Source organism: Liolophura sinensis, chromosome 9, assembly GCF_032854445.1.
Source record: "Liolophura sinensis isolate JHLJ2023 chromosome 9, CUHK_Ljap_v2, whole genome shotgun sequence".
In the NCBI taxonomy this organism is placed as follows: Eukaryota; Metazoa; Mollusca; class Polyplacophora; order Chitonida; family Chitonidae; genus Liolophura; species Liolophura sinensis.
Window position 1 is genome coordinate 10,002,357 of NC_088303.1, and position 14,889 is coordinate 10,017,245.

The 14,889-nt window shown below is 43.2% G+C and overlaps 1 protein-coding gene across 1 annotated transcript in view; it reads left to right on the forward strand.

Moving 5' to 3' along the window:
* Positions 1-5,717: 5,717 nt before the first annotated feature.
* Positions 5,718-14,889, forward strand: part of LOC135474791 (uncharacterized) — a 49,187-nt gene continuing 40,015 nt past the window's right edge. The window contains exons 1-8 of the mRNA XM_064754387.1: positions 5,718-5,846; positions 9,908-10,027; positions 12,112-12,183; positions 12,744-12,848; positions 13,047-13,106; positions 13,554-13,658; positions 14,166-14,271; positions 14,559-14,639. Coding sequence (XP_064610457.1) covers positions 9,920-10,027; positions 12,112-12,183; positions 12,744-12,848; positions 13,047-13,106; positions 13,554-13,658; positions 14,166-14,271; positions 14,559-14,639 — 637 coding nt within the window. The 5' untranslated portion in view covers positions 5,718-5,846; positions 9,908-9,919. The remainder of the gene's footprint in view (positions 5,847-9,907; positions 10,028-12,111; positions 12,184-12,743; positions 12,849-13,046; positions 13,107-13,553; positions 13,659-14,165; positions 14,272-14,558; positions 14,640-14,889) is intronic.

Genomic DNA, 14,889 nt, shown 5'->3' on the forward strand with positions numbered 1-14,889 from the left:
TAAAAAGTCTATGTATATGTTTGTATGAAATAACAGTACCTTGTGTAAATATTGACAGTGACTGTTTCAATTAAAAGTCGTTTATTATATGTTTAACACCTCTGTCTCTGTGATTTATGTAATCTAGCCACGGACAATGTTGAGAACCGACGATGTCTTGCCCATAATGTGGTCAGAAGTGTTTGCACGCCAGTAGCAAGGATATCGACTGTGTATACCTGAAATTTAGAGGAGGCATAGTACTGAGGCAGGTGCTCGCCTTCACACAGCTGGCACGCGCCTTCACACAACTGGCACCCGAGGTGTGAGTTCGTTTCTACCCTTGGACAGACTGTTTCTAAATTTTCCAGCTCCCACGGTCATAGGCCTGTTAAGGCCTCGGTGAGAATGAGCGGTACACGGCGGTCGCTGTGAGTTCAGCTCATGCTGGCTTCCTCACCGATAGTACGTGGAAAGGTCTGCGAGTGGATGATCGTGGGTTTCCCACGGGCTTTGTCCGTAAAACACCAATCAATCAAATTAAAAAATCAACCACTCAACAAAAAGCGTCAATTTTGCTGAAAACATATACATTGTCATTAAGGCCAAAGATTGACATACGCTAGTGCAAAATGAAGGTGCCGATTTACGGAACGGTAGTGCTTTATTACTATATTTTTTAACACGGTAGTATTCGCAACGGGTGAACTGAGCTAAATTCTATTTCTGACATTGTTAGTAATTGGGTTTTCTTCACTACTTACTTTAGAACCACTGAACTAGTAGGTACATGTATATGCGCCAGGGAATACTGAGGCATTTGTGTGCTGAAGGATTTGTCAGAAATTAAACCAATGATAGGGTTCATAACAAGCTGCGCGGGTTTCTCATGCTGCTACTGAGCTGCATGCACTAGTTTCAAGACATAACATTTATCTCACGGTTTGTGGGCCTCCGTGGCGATTGGTTAGAGTTCGAGCGCAGCACAGTGACCAGCTCCTGTTGGCGGGTTGTGGCCGATTTGCGCCGACCGTAATGCTGGGCGCCGTTGGGTAAGTGCTATATACCTGATGATTGGAAGGCGAGATTGTTTCTTACTATGCTGACACTGTTAAATTTCCCCTGGGTTTTGGCGAGTTTGTGGATATTCCTCGGTACGGCTTTCTCAGAAACATAGAAAGGTGCGGTTGTTTCACAGCATGTAAGCTCTGTCTTTGGCGAGTTGGTGGAGTTGTCCGTTGTCCCGTGTCGCGGGTTTCTCATTAGAAGGGGAGGTAGTTTCTCACCACGCAGGCTCTGTCTGATTTCTTCAAGGCTTTGACAAGTTGGCGGTTGTTCCCCGGGACGGGTTTCTCAGAATCACTGGAAGGCGAAATAGTTTCTCACCATGGAAGCTCTGTCTGATGTCCTGGGGGATTTTCCCAGGATCATAGATGGCGTGGTTGCTTCTCAGCAGACTGTGTCTGATTTCCTCAGGGTTCTGGCGAGTTCACGTTGTTTCCTCGGTAAGACTTCTCCAGAATCATGGATGGCGTGGTTGCTTCTCAGCAGATTGTGTCTGATTTCCTCAGGGTTTTGGCGAGTTCACGTTGTTTCCTCGGTAAGACTTCTCCAGAATCATGGATGGCGTGGTTGCTTCTCAGCAGACTGTGTCTGATTTCCTCAGGGTTCTGGCGAGTTCACGTTGTTTCCTCGGTAAGACTTCTCCAGAATCATGGATGGCGTGGTTGCTTCTCAGCAGACTGTGTCTGATTTCCTCAGCGTTTTGGCGAGTTCACGTTGTTTCCTCGGTAAGACTTCTCCAGAATCATGGATGGCGTGGTTGCTTCTCAGCAGACTGTGTCTGATTTCCTCAGGGTTTTGGCGAGTTCACGTTGTTTCCTCGGTAAGACTTCTCCAGAATCATGGATGGCGTGGTTGCTTCTCAGCAGACTGTGTCTGATTTCCTCAGGGTTTTGGCGAGTTCACGTTGTTTCCTCGGTAAGACTTCTCCAGAATCATGGATGGCCTGGTTGCTTCTCAGCAGACTGTGTCTGATTTCCTCAGGGTTTTGGCGAGTTCACGTTGTTTCCTCGGTAAGACTTCTCCAGAATCATGGATGGCCTGGTTGCTTCTCAGCAGATTGTGTCTGATTTCCTCAGGGTTTTGGCGAGTTCACGTTGTTTCCTCGGTAAGACTTCTCCAGAATCATGGATGGCGTGGTTGCTTCTCAGCAGACTGTGTCTGATTTCCTCAGGGTTTTGGCGAGTTCAGGTTGTTTCCTCGGTAAGACTTCTCCAGAATCATGGATGGCGTGGTTGCTTCTCAGCAGACTGTGTCTGATTTCCTCAGGGTTTTGGCGAGTTCAGGTTGTTTCCTCGGTAAGACTTCTCCAGAATCATGGATGGCGTGGTTGCTTCTCAGCAGACTGTGTCTGATTTCCTCAGGGTTTTGGCGAGTTCACGTTGTTTCCTCGGTAAGACTTCTCCAGAATCATGGATGGCCTGGTTGCTTCTCGGCAGACTGTGTCTGATTTCCTCAGGGTTTTGGCGAGTTCAGGTTGTTTCCTCGGTAAGACTTCTCCAGAATCATGGATGGCCTGGTTGCTTCTCAGCAGACTGTGTCTGATTTCCTCAGGGTTTTGGCGAGTTCAGGTTGTTTCCTCGGTAAGACTTCTCCAGAATCATGGATGGCCTGGCTGCTTCTCAGCAGACTGTGTCTGATTTCCTCAGGGTTTTGGCGAGTTCACGTTGTTTCCTCGGTAAGACTTCTCCAGAATCATGGATGGCCTGGTTGCTTCTCAGCAGATTGTGTCTGATTTCCTCAGGGTTTTGGCGAGTTCACGTTGTTTCCTCGGTAAGACTTCTCCAGAATCATGGATGGCGTGGTTGCTTCTCAGCAGACTGTGTCTGATTTCCTCAGGGTTTTGGCGAGTTCACGTTGTTTCCTCGGTAAGACTTCTCCAGAATCATGGATGGCCTGGCTGCTTCTCAGCAGACTGTGTCTGATTTCCTCAGGGTTTTGGCGAGTTCAGGTTGTTTCCTCGGTAAGACTTCTCCAGAATCATGGATGGCCTGGTTGCTTCTCAGCAGACTGTGTCTGATTTCCTCAGGGTTTTGGCGAGTTCACGTTGTTTCCTCGGTAAGACTTCTCCAGAATCATGGATGGCCTGGTTGCTTCTCAGCAGACTGTGTCTGATTTCCTCAGGGTTTTGGCGAGTTCACGTTGTTTCCTCGGTAAGACTTCTCCAGAATCATGGATGGCCTGGTTGCTTCTCAGCAGATTGTGTCTGATTTCCTCAGGGTTTTGGCGAGTTCACGTTGTTTCCTCGGTAAGACTTCTCCAGAATCATGGATGGCCTGGTTGCTTCTCAGCAGATTGTGTCTGATTTCCTCAGGGTTTTGGCGAGTTCACGTTGTTTCCTCGGTAAGACTTCTCCAGAATCATGGATGGCGTGGTTGCTTCTCAGCAGACTGTGTCTGATTTCCTCAGGGTTTTGGCGAGTTCACGTTGTTTCCTCGGTAAGACTTCTCCAGAATCATGGATGGCGTGGTTGCTTCTCAGCAGACTGTGTCTGATTTCCTCAGGGTTTTGGCGAGTTCAGGTTGTTTCCTCGGTAAGACTTCTCCAGAATCATGGATGGCGTGGTTGCTTCTCAGCAGACTGTGTCTGATTTCCTCAGGGTTTTGGCGAGTTCACGTTGTTTCCTCGGTAAGACTTCTCCAGAATCATGGATGGCGTGACAACCATGTCCAGGTAAGGCATACAGTATTGGCTACCCTGGCCGGTGTACGTCAAGAAAGACGAACGATTGTGGAGGCGCCATTAACAAACCTCTTATGAGACTCAGTAAATAGTAATCAGCACAGTCACGCTCAGTGTCGAGAAAGACAAGGAAGGTTTTCTAGAAACTGGAGCTTTGTTTAAGTGTCTCTTCAGCTCTTCTTTCGAATACGCGAGCGCCAAGTTGATTGGCAAAGTTTACACACGTTACATAAAAATTCCTAAAAAAAGCCCCAACAAAGCAATAAGAAAAAAATAAAAAGTAAACTGGCTGTTAATACTGGGACATTGACTAACTGTCTTGTTTAGCCGTTTCACTTCTGTCAGATTGTCCACGTTGTTCAGTACCGGTATTGTACGATTTGTGTGGCCTGTGGAAGCGATGGATATTGTCAGGTTAACTCTTCTCCCGTACTTTAATTTAGGGTGACACGTATTTATGCATTCCCTTCATTTTATTGTATTTCTCCTCTTTCAATTACATAAATGTGGTTTAATATTATCAATGAAACCTAGCAGGTATATTCCAGAGCACAAACATCCCCCGCATGTATAGAGCTACCGTCTTCCCAGGCAATACATTTATTGTCCTTTCTGTCAGTTTTGAGAAGTGTTAGAATGCGTGATGCATTGAACAAATTCTGTTTGTTCTTTGTTCAGACATGACGCGATGTATTGTACAATCGAAGATGTTAATCTTAATCATCAAATCCGACATAAACCAAAACCAAAACAAACAAACAAAAAAAACCCCCCAATGTCGGCCATTCTCATACAAACATTCATTTAAGATACGACAGAGAGCATACCAAGTGGAAGGCCGCAACAGTTTCCGTTGGTGTCACGAGGAACTAGAAGATATTCGAGGCTGACGATCTGATTTGATGCCACAAAGTCCGAAAACATGTACTCTCATATGATGATACAAACTGGTGTAGATGTACCAAAGTCGTGTTTTTTTTAGTGAATGTGCCAAGTGAGGAGGCCAGTCAAGAAGCTAGCGAAATGCAGTGGTTTACTGTATTCTCCTTTCGGTTTCTTCTCAGATCTGTATGGGTTTTGTGTGGATTCCTCTGGGCTATTTGGCGTTTCCACTTGTGCCCACAGTGGTTATATTTGTAAATATTACACACTTCTGCCTTGCAGTGACCACCTTAAGTTAAAATCCCCCCCCCCCCCACACACACAAGAGGTTTTGTTCAGTATATCTATAGCGCACGATGTACTGAGAATGCTAAACTTTGTGTAACGTTAATTGCCTTACTTCTCTCGTCGACATTCTTGCACCCAAAACGGCCCCCCCCTCTTCCCAACATAAACACACACACCTCCTTCACCCTTCCTTGGGTATAGAGATATTTATGGTGTCTTGAAATGTCTTTTCAGAGCAAGTAGGTATTCTTATCTTGTTTATCTTAGTTCACACGGTCTCTGTGTGTAGGTCGTCTACTGTCAACGACTATTCTGCATTAACATGACAGGTTTGGCGAATTTAAACTCCATGGTCAAGAAGTAGTGAATATCTACATCCACATAAGACTCGTGTGTACTCGGGCATGACGATAAATTTAATCCTTCTTGCACAAGCGCATGCTGGTACATACATATAAGCAGTCGTATCAATTGTGTATCTTTAGTGTAACCGCTTAGCGAAAGAATGTAACAGACATTGAGGGAAGGTGAGCGGTGGGAATATACACCGGGCAGGCGAGACGAATAGGTAGGCACACAGGTAAGATCACTGCTTAACAGTCTCTTGTTTGTGTTTGAAGTTTGGTTTCGTTACATATATACATCTACAACTGGGACATACACAACAGGGTCATTGTCCGTGGGTTGCACTTAGTCCTTTTCAATCCCTTGACATCATCTTACCTGCACTAGCTGTGTAGACACCTTGACCCAGCCTTTTGAAAATGTGTTTACACTATGTTACATTGTACTATGACGTGATCGTAAACACAGGGAATAACTTAACCGCAGTGTGCCTCGTGGTTGTTCCGGCACTTGTACCTCCAGTCCGTGCTACCTAAAGACGTCCAGTCCACGCTGCATATCGACACACTCACAGTCGCAGGTGCGTTTTCTAATACTGTGCAGTACAGGTAAGCACCTATACAGGTTTCTTATAATGGTTAACAGGAGCAAAAAATGCACCCATTTCTTTATTTGCCGATGTATACCTGATATATATACATATGTAGGCAACATAATATGTATCTTTTTATTCGAATGGAGTTTCACGCCATATTCAAGAATATTTCACTATTTTATATGACGGTGGATAGCGTTATTGTGGGAGGAAACTGGGCAGACATCCACAATCATCCGCAGGTTTCTGACAGACATTCCCCTGGAGAGAAAGCCAGCATGAGCTGGACTTGAACTCACAACGGTCGCATTGGAGAGAGGCTCCTGGGTCATTGTCCTGCGCTAGCACTTAATCACAAGGCCACGAAGGCCTCGTGAACATACTACGCATCGATGGATAGCACAAAGCATCTTTTACTGTCAAAAGCAATTAACTCCTTCCGAATTTATTTGCGTAGTCTGATATCAAATGTAATATACAAAACAACCGACAGGTTTTCCGGGCGACACAAACTCCGTTTTCTTTGAAAGACGAGAGAAATACATGTAAACTGTAAGCATAGTGTGCTAGACAAAGAAGATTGATGTTTTGTGCAACACCGTCTCATAGTGTCACCTGTAGCACATCGTGAAAACAGTGCTTGCATTAGAAACAGTATCAGTTGACGGTATGTGACTCGTGCCCTGCCCAAAACAGACATTATGCATGTACATATAATTAGCCCAAATCATGTCCGGAAAGTGTATATATTAATCCCGGCATTTTGGACTGTTGACACCACTCTAAAATAGAAAAGGATTTGCTCACAATACGGCGAGTATGTCGCATTAGACGATGCCTCCGATATCTGAACTCCACGGCGATCAGTTTTCTGCTAAACATCAGAGGGCACATTCATAAAACCGTAGATCACTTTTTCGCAACTTTTCTCGTTGCCTAAGAGCATTATAACCCACTTAAGAAGTTTTCGTGTGTCTAATCACACGCTTCAACCTTATAAATAGGTTTATGCATTATTATTCCTCATTATTTTGCCTGTTTCTCAACCTCCATTCTTGAGTAAATGATTACCAATGTACAAACTACTCACCGTCTCACCAATGCGGTCAGTGTGGGTTCAAGCCCAGCTAATGTCGGTTTCCTCTGCGGTCGTACGTGGGAAGGTTTGTCAGCAACGGATGGTCGTGGGTTTTCCCCGGGCTCTGACATGTCTGCCCGGTTTCTCCCATCTTCTAGGTCGCTGTCGTATAGGTGAAATATTATTGAGTACGGCCTGAAACACCAAATAAATAAATAAAATAAATAAATAAACGAATACCAATGAATATACACTGGTCACCCTGTAGGCTACCAGTTAGTTTGGTTACCTGTGTATACACACTGCTTACCATGTATATGGCTGGCTTATCATCAGTAGTTACCAATGTGTGCACTGCCCACCCTGTATAAGCTAGTTTGGTTACCAGTGTATACACACTACGTACTGCGTATATGGCTGATTTACAGTCAGTGGTTACCAATATGTGCACTGCTCACCCTGTATAAGCTAGTTTGGTTACCAGTGCATACACACTACGTACTGCGTATATGGCTGATTTACAGTCATTGGTTACCAATATGTGCACTGCTCACCCTGTATAAGCTAGTTTGGTTACCAGTGCATACACACTACGTACTGCGTATATGGCTGATTTACAGTCATTGGTTACCAATATGTGCACTGCTCACCCTGTATAAGCTAGTTTGGTTACCAGTGCATACACACTACGTACTGCGTATATGGCTGATTTACAGTCAGTGGTTACCAATGTGTGCACTGCTCACCCTGTGTGGTTAGTTTGATTACCAGCGTATATACACTACGTACCATGTATATGGTTGATTTACAGTCAGTGGTTACCAATGTGTGCACTGCTCACCCTGTGTGGTTAGTTTGATTACCAGCGCATATACACTACGTCCCATGTATATGGCTCACCAATGTGAACGTTGGTCACCATGCACTGCTTAGATACCATCCATTAAGTAGTTTTTCTTGAAAAACAGCATTGAGCCCCTCCCCCCCCCCCCCGAATTACTGGGTGAAATAACTGTTCCTTAGACAATGATTACTTTTCACCCATAGGTAGATAAGTAAACTACTTGTATATGTCGATGCGGGTATTGTGACGTGACTTTACGAATAGCTCTTGCTATTTACCTGTGCAGAGCATAGTCTGTTGTCACACTCTCCCTGTCTATATTTGCTTGCCTGTCTGTTGAAGGCACGTGTAAGACTACATACATGCGTGCCATTCGTTTTGTGGCAGGACATGATGCAGCTGAGCAGTTGAGTGAGTGAGTGGTTAGGATTGTAATGTGTACGTGTAATGTGCCTCCTTGTTGCAGGACGGATTTCCACCGCTCTTTTATCTAGTGCTGATTCAATGAGACGATTTACCGAAAGCAAGTGAGCGGCCCGCCCGAGTCATTATGCTGATGCGGGTCACTAGTCGTTGCACTATCCCCTAAATGCTGAGCGCCAAGCGAGGAAGCTACAACTTCCGCGTTCAGGTCTTAGGAGTGACCCGACCCAGGGTTGACCCTGGATCTAACCCCCCCCCCCCCAACCCCCCAACCCCCCAACCCCCAATGCGGACGCTCTACCAGCTGAGTAATCGGGGCAGGTCTGAGCAGTTGAGGATCTCGTCGTAAAGAGGCAAGGATATAAAATTTTGGATGGAAGCCTTTGATACCAGTCATATAAATAAATAAATAAACGAATAAATAAACTAAATTCTTTGTTTGCAGCTACAACGGGATTTCCTGTCTATTTCTGTATCTACACGTAACCTTGAATATAGCACATCTCAGACCTGTACCTCATCGTTTGCACTGAAAACAGAAAAACTATACATACTTATTCAAAAGCATTTGGACATGTGAATGCGCAGTTATTCTGTACATATGTATAATAAGAGATTAAATACTAAAACAGTTTGCTATAGCTATGTCCGCTCAATAACTTCGGAAGTTGAATCTTACTTCAGTCAGGAATTACAGGAATTGATAAATCTTTTATAATATTATATTTGACTTTTGTTTCCCACATTTTGTATATCTCAAATGTTATTCAGTGTAACAACCTTTCGGTCTGAAACCCTGTTGAAATCCTTAGGGTTATTACTATTCCCGACAAAACTATTTCACGTTTGTAGCGACAACCATCTGTTAGAAATTCACAAAACTTAAGGTTCAGGGTAGTATTTAAAGTTGTAGCCCGTAACTTTTTGTCTGATTCGGTAACATGACTTTTGGATTTTAATGAAAAGATTTTAATGAGAGACGGTATATGCGCGTAACAAGGAGAGTCTGACTTTTTCGTTCATGTCATGCATGTATACTATAGGAACTATATGTAGTGTAGGTTTTATGCACTTTTTCTCTATTGAATCCTCAAGACAAAAGATATTGAAGAGATTATTGCATGTCTTCCATGAACAGTTGATATATTTGGGAATTTAATTTGTACTAACTATAGATATGTTCATGTTAATTTAAGCAGGATGGTCTCTAGGCCTGAGCGTACTGAGCCTGGCCCCCCATCAAGGATCTACTATATGGTCACTGGTTTTCTTAATTCATTCTTATTTGTGATGTGGATGATTTGTGGTTTTCGACACAAGATAACCAGAGTAGTAGCTTCTCAGACCGACAGATGGCTTTTTACCTCCAAGTTGTTTAATTGTAACAAAAATGCATACATTCAGAATTCCGTTAATTACGAATTAGGTAGGTAAATTAATAGGTGTTTTCTTGCTGTTCAGCGACAGATGAGATGAAGACATGCTTAAATGCAAGAAAGGGAACCCGTTTGCCCACGAAGTCCGGACAAAGAGAAAATTTGTTGGGCTGATAATGGTGTTCCAAAAAGCTTTCCCCTCATGGTCATATTCAATACTACATACTTTACAGAGTTGCGAGTGCAATACATTAGGTCAAGTGAATACTGGACTTAACGCTTACATTATCAAACAAAATATGGAACATTGTGATTGTTGTCACATGACTCTATTGACAGGTTTTATTTTTCAGCCACTTTTTACCATGGCGGATTTTAATGAATTGGAGCACCACGAGAGCACTCGTTTGGAAGCCGCTGACATTGGTGTGGTCGTCGCTTATTTCGTCTGCGTCATCATTGTGGGCATATTTGTAAGTATGTCTTTGGATTGTTTTGGTGCATTGATCTATAAAACTGGTATCCATATTTTATTGATAGATTGATGTTTAACGCCTGTGTTCAAAACGTTTTTGTCATACACAAAAGGGATGGGATGTGAGTTGCTGTTTTTGGGCCCTTGCATGAACAGTTGGCATGAGTGTCCTTCCTGGTAAACTGACAAGAGGGTGGATTTCATCAGTTAGGCGTGACTTTTGTCAAGTATCACACTGTCGTCGCCGCACTGGTTTTGAGGATAATTGTTAATTAGCTACAAGTTAGGCAGGAAGTTGAATGAAATTTTGAGCACAGGTTGCCCCTGGACTAAGGACCAATCCGTTCATTTTCATTGTGACCAAGGTCGGGATCCCGATTCAGGAATTCTTTACACGATTCTTCATTATTGACATATATGATGAAATTGCAGAGTAATTATCCTTTGCCTGTAGTGTGCTGGGACGGATGATAGCACACCTAGCGTGCTTTCTACTTTGTTCTGTATGACCAATGTCGGGATTTGGAGGAGATTCCGGGTTATAGGCGAATGTTCTCCTCTTACGCTGCGCTCGACGCCCAAGCCGGATCTTACTCTTCCAAAATGAAGCCTTAAAGGATAGGTACTTCGGCAATGCCTCTGTGCCGCTCATAAAACTTGCAGTTATACCGCATGAGGCAAGGTTGATATCATTGACCTACTCTAACACTTCTCTCGTTACGACGGTGCACTCTAGGGTATCAATTCAAGTGACGGCAAGCAGGGTACGGTAACCGATTCAGGACTATCAGTTTCAAGGTCCATAATACGTTAAGACCTAAAAGCATTGCTACAACTTCACGTGTTCTTTACATGTACAACTTCACCTGTTCTTTACATGTACAGTTCCATAATCTTCACATCCTGTCAATGCCATCATAAATGTTTTTGATGTCTGGCTTGATATATACATCAAGCCGCTAATAAATAGACACCCTTGTTTATCGTTTCCATGACAACGTCAGGGTTGTCAGGCATACCTGACCAGGTGCAGTGTTTACTCAGGGCTTTCAGGCATACCTGATTATGTGTGGTGTTTACTTAAGGTTGCCAGGCATACCTGGTTATGTGTGGTGTTTACTCAGGGTTGCCTGGCATACCTCGTCATGTGCTGGTCATGTGCTGTGTTTACTCAAGGTTGTTAGTCATACCTGGCCAGGTGCGGTGTTTACTCGTGGTTGACAGGCATACCTGACCAGGTGGGGTGTTTACTCAGGGTTGACAGGCATACTTGACCAAGTGCAGTGTTTACTCAGGGTTGTCAGACATACCTGGCCAGGTGCGGTGTTTACTCGTGGTTGACTATGTGCGGTGTTTACTCGGGGTTGTAAGGCATATCTGACCAGGTGCGGTGTTTACTCAGGGTTGTCAGGCATACCTGACCAAGTGCGGTGTTTACTCAGGGTTGTCAGACATACCTGGTCAGGTGGGGTGTTTACTCAGGGTTGTCAGGCATGCCTGGTCATGTGCGGTGTTCATTCACTGTTGTCAGGCATACCTGGTCAGGTGTGGTGTTTACTCAGGGTTGTAAGGCATACCTGGTCAGGTGGGGTGTTTACTCAGGGTTGTCAGGCGCACCTGGTCCTGTGCGGTGTTTACTCAGGGTTGTCAGGCATACCTCGCCAGGTTGCTTGGCTTTTTCTGTTCTCCGCATTCCCCACATCCATGAAACTGGCCATTATTATGCAAGTGCAATATTACTATTTACAGCGTAATAAATAATAAAACAAACAAACAAACAAATAAATAAATAATAAATAAATAAATAAATAAATAAATAAATAAATAAATAAATAAATAAATAAATAAATAAATAAATATCCCTTTGGGTAGGAATAGTTACTTCCCATGATATTAACTTAAGCCTGAAATGCAAGTTTCAAGCGCCGTTTACTTGCATAGTTACTAGCATGCACTGTTGTAGTATTACCGTTATGTCTAGGACAGTGTCATGTCTTGCCATGATAGAACAGCACACGTGTACTTGATTTGTCAAAAGACATGCAACTGGAACAGTCTTGAAGAATGTGATTTTTGTTTCAGGCGATGTGGAGATCAAGCAAGGGCACCCTCAGTGGATACTTCCTGGCTGGGCGTTCCATGAACTGGATACCGGTGAGTACTACTGTGTCTGTGAAAAAGGACACCCTCAGCGGATACTTCCTGACTGGGCGTTCCATGATCTGGATACCGGCGAGTACTGCTCTGTCAAACAAGGGTACCGTCAGCAGATACTTTTTGGCTGGGAATACCATGATCTGGATACAGGTGAGTGCTGAACCTACTGCATGTCAAACAAGGACACCCTCAACATATACGTTTCTGGCTGCGCGCTCCATGATGTCGATGCTGGTGAGTCTGTCAAACAAGGACACCCTCAGTGGATACTTCCTGACTGGGCGTTCCATGAACTGGATACTTGTAAGTACTACTGTGCCTGTCAAACAAGGGTATCGTCAGCGGATACATCCTGGCTGGGCGCTCCGTGACCTGGATACCGGTGAGCAGGCCTATTACAGGTGAGCACGCCTATTGAGCAGCAAATACACTCAATTTATCAACCAATCAGTGGATGAAAAAATCAGTTAGCAAACAAGAAAATAATCAAAATATTCAGAAATAAGATTGCCATTTGCGGTTGAAATGTTTTGATCAGCACTTCTTATATTTAACAGGTGGGCGCCTCCCTGTTTGTCAGTAACATCGGAAGCGAGCATTTCATTGGCTTGGCCGGATCTGGGGCCGCCCGTGGCATCAGCGTTGGGGCCTGGGAATTCAATGTGCGTGAGAATAAACAGCTCAGCCGTTGTTCAGTTCAAAACCATTGACATGTACAAAGGCGAATTACTTCCTCATTACTTCCTAAATGTTCACCTTCCTCAAAATGTCAATGCAACTTAACTGAATAAAGGTTCATCATACATGACGAAATGCTAGTATCACTATCGTGTACATTTCTATGTGTTTCTCTGTTTTAGGCAATCTTGCTGATTCAGTTACTGTGTTGGATCTTTGTGCCGGTGTACATGGCGAGTAGTGTAAGTGCTTCAATCAGAGCACGTAGCTAAGTCATTGAAAAGACTGTAAGTCTGTAAGATGAAAACATAGAGAATTACAGTACTGTCCTATGCTAATTAGAAATATTGCATGCTTGTGGAAAGAAAATCCGTGTAGGATGGTTGTACGTGTAGGCCCAATATGTGAGGAAAATGTTCACATCATACGCCGTTCATATATATACTGCCAAGATGAGTGTATCATCCGCGCATGACTGAACAAGATGGGCGCAGGATAGGCGAGAGATACACGTGGGATATGTCACCAGAATAAGGCAGTTCTGTAGGAGAAGTATTAGGGCTGGCAATCAGGTTCTTTCCAAAATGGAAGCAAATCTATATCATGGTTTAATCAAATAATCTCTTATTTCACATGTGTTTGTTATGTTTTAATTACCAACTCTGTTTTTTTGTTGTTGATTCTAACAGACTTATACTATGCCTGAATATCTCTCCAAGCGCTTTGGTGGGTCCCGGTTACGTGTGTATTTCGCAGTTCTCTCCCTTGTTCTGTACATCTTTACGAAGTGTTCGGTTAGTATCTAAGAAGTTCGAGTTATATGTAGTGTACAGTTCTATCACCTATCCAATCTTACGACGGTATGGGTCAACAGATGACACAGTACACAAGATGAGACATCACTCACAGGATGGGACAAGATACACCATTAACGCTCTGTTAAAATTTGCGTTGTTTCTGTGTTGTACAGAGTTCAAGTCATGATTATTAGCCGTTAGCGTTGATCTTCTTGTGCCGTGAAGTGTATTTGTAAGATATTGATAAAATAACATTGATGAGGTTTACGAATATTTTGAAAGATTATTTATGGAAAGGTCGCTAATATTGATCAGCTACATAAATGGAATACGACAGTAATATCACATGACTTTCATTGTGACTATATGCATAATCATTTTCATGCACAATTTACAAAAATGATAGTGAGCCGGAGCCGGTTAATGTGAAAAAAGGGCTTTGTAATATGATGGTATAAATACATGGTGTTTTATAATGATGTTTTTGCACCGTTTCTGTTCAAGGTTGACTTGTACACAGGCGGCATCTTCATTCAACAGTCTTTGAAGTGGAACCTGTACCTGTGCATATTTATACTGATTGTTATCACGGCTCTGTTGACCGTGTCAGGTAACGGCTGTGTTAGTTTCATCCATTTCGATTCACTTAGGCCTAGAGTTCAAAGCTGTGCTAAAATAGTTCACTTAAAAAAGCGCGGTGAGGTTTTGGTGGGCATTGGGACGGATGTATTACATCAGCAATAATATTTTATAGTCCAAAATATTTCTACACTGTGAGGTGAATCCATGTGCATACATGCTGACAGTTCGTAGTTTTAGAAAAAAAAATCAATGAATGCTTTTTAGATTATGAATGAAGAAAGATGATTCAGTCTGCCAATCAAATGTTTCTTGTAGGTGGACTGACAGCTGTCATCTATACAGATACACTTCAGGCATTCCTCATGGTGGGAGGGGCTATTGTCCTCATGTGCTACGGTATGTATGCGTAACGAAGTATGTGATGGGTAGTACCACTTTAGGGGCTGGCATAAGATAAAAACTAAATTCTTTATGATATTTCCGAGTATTTAAAATCGAATTGTTCGCTAGTTAGCTGACATCAACATAATGTTGAGATAATATAACTATCTAAACTGTGAATAGCAGGGGAAATATTTCATTTCCATATAAATGATTATGCGACTGGATACAAAGAAAATGTTAAAAAGAAACAAAACTGTCAGTG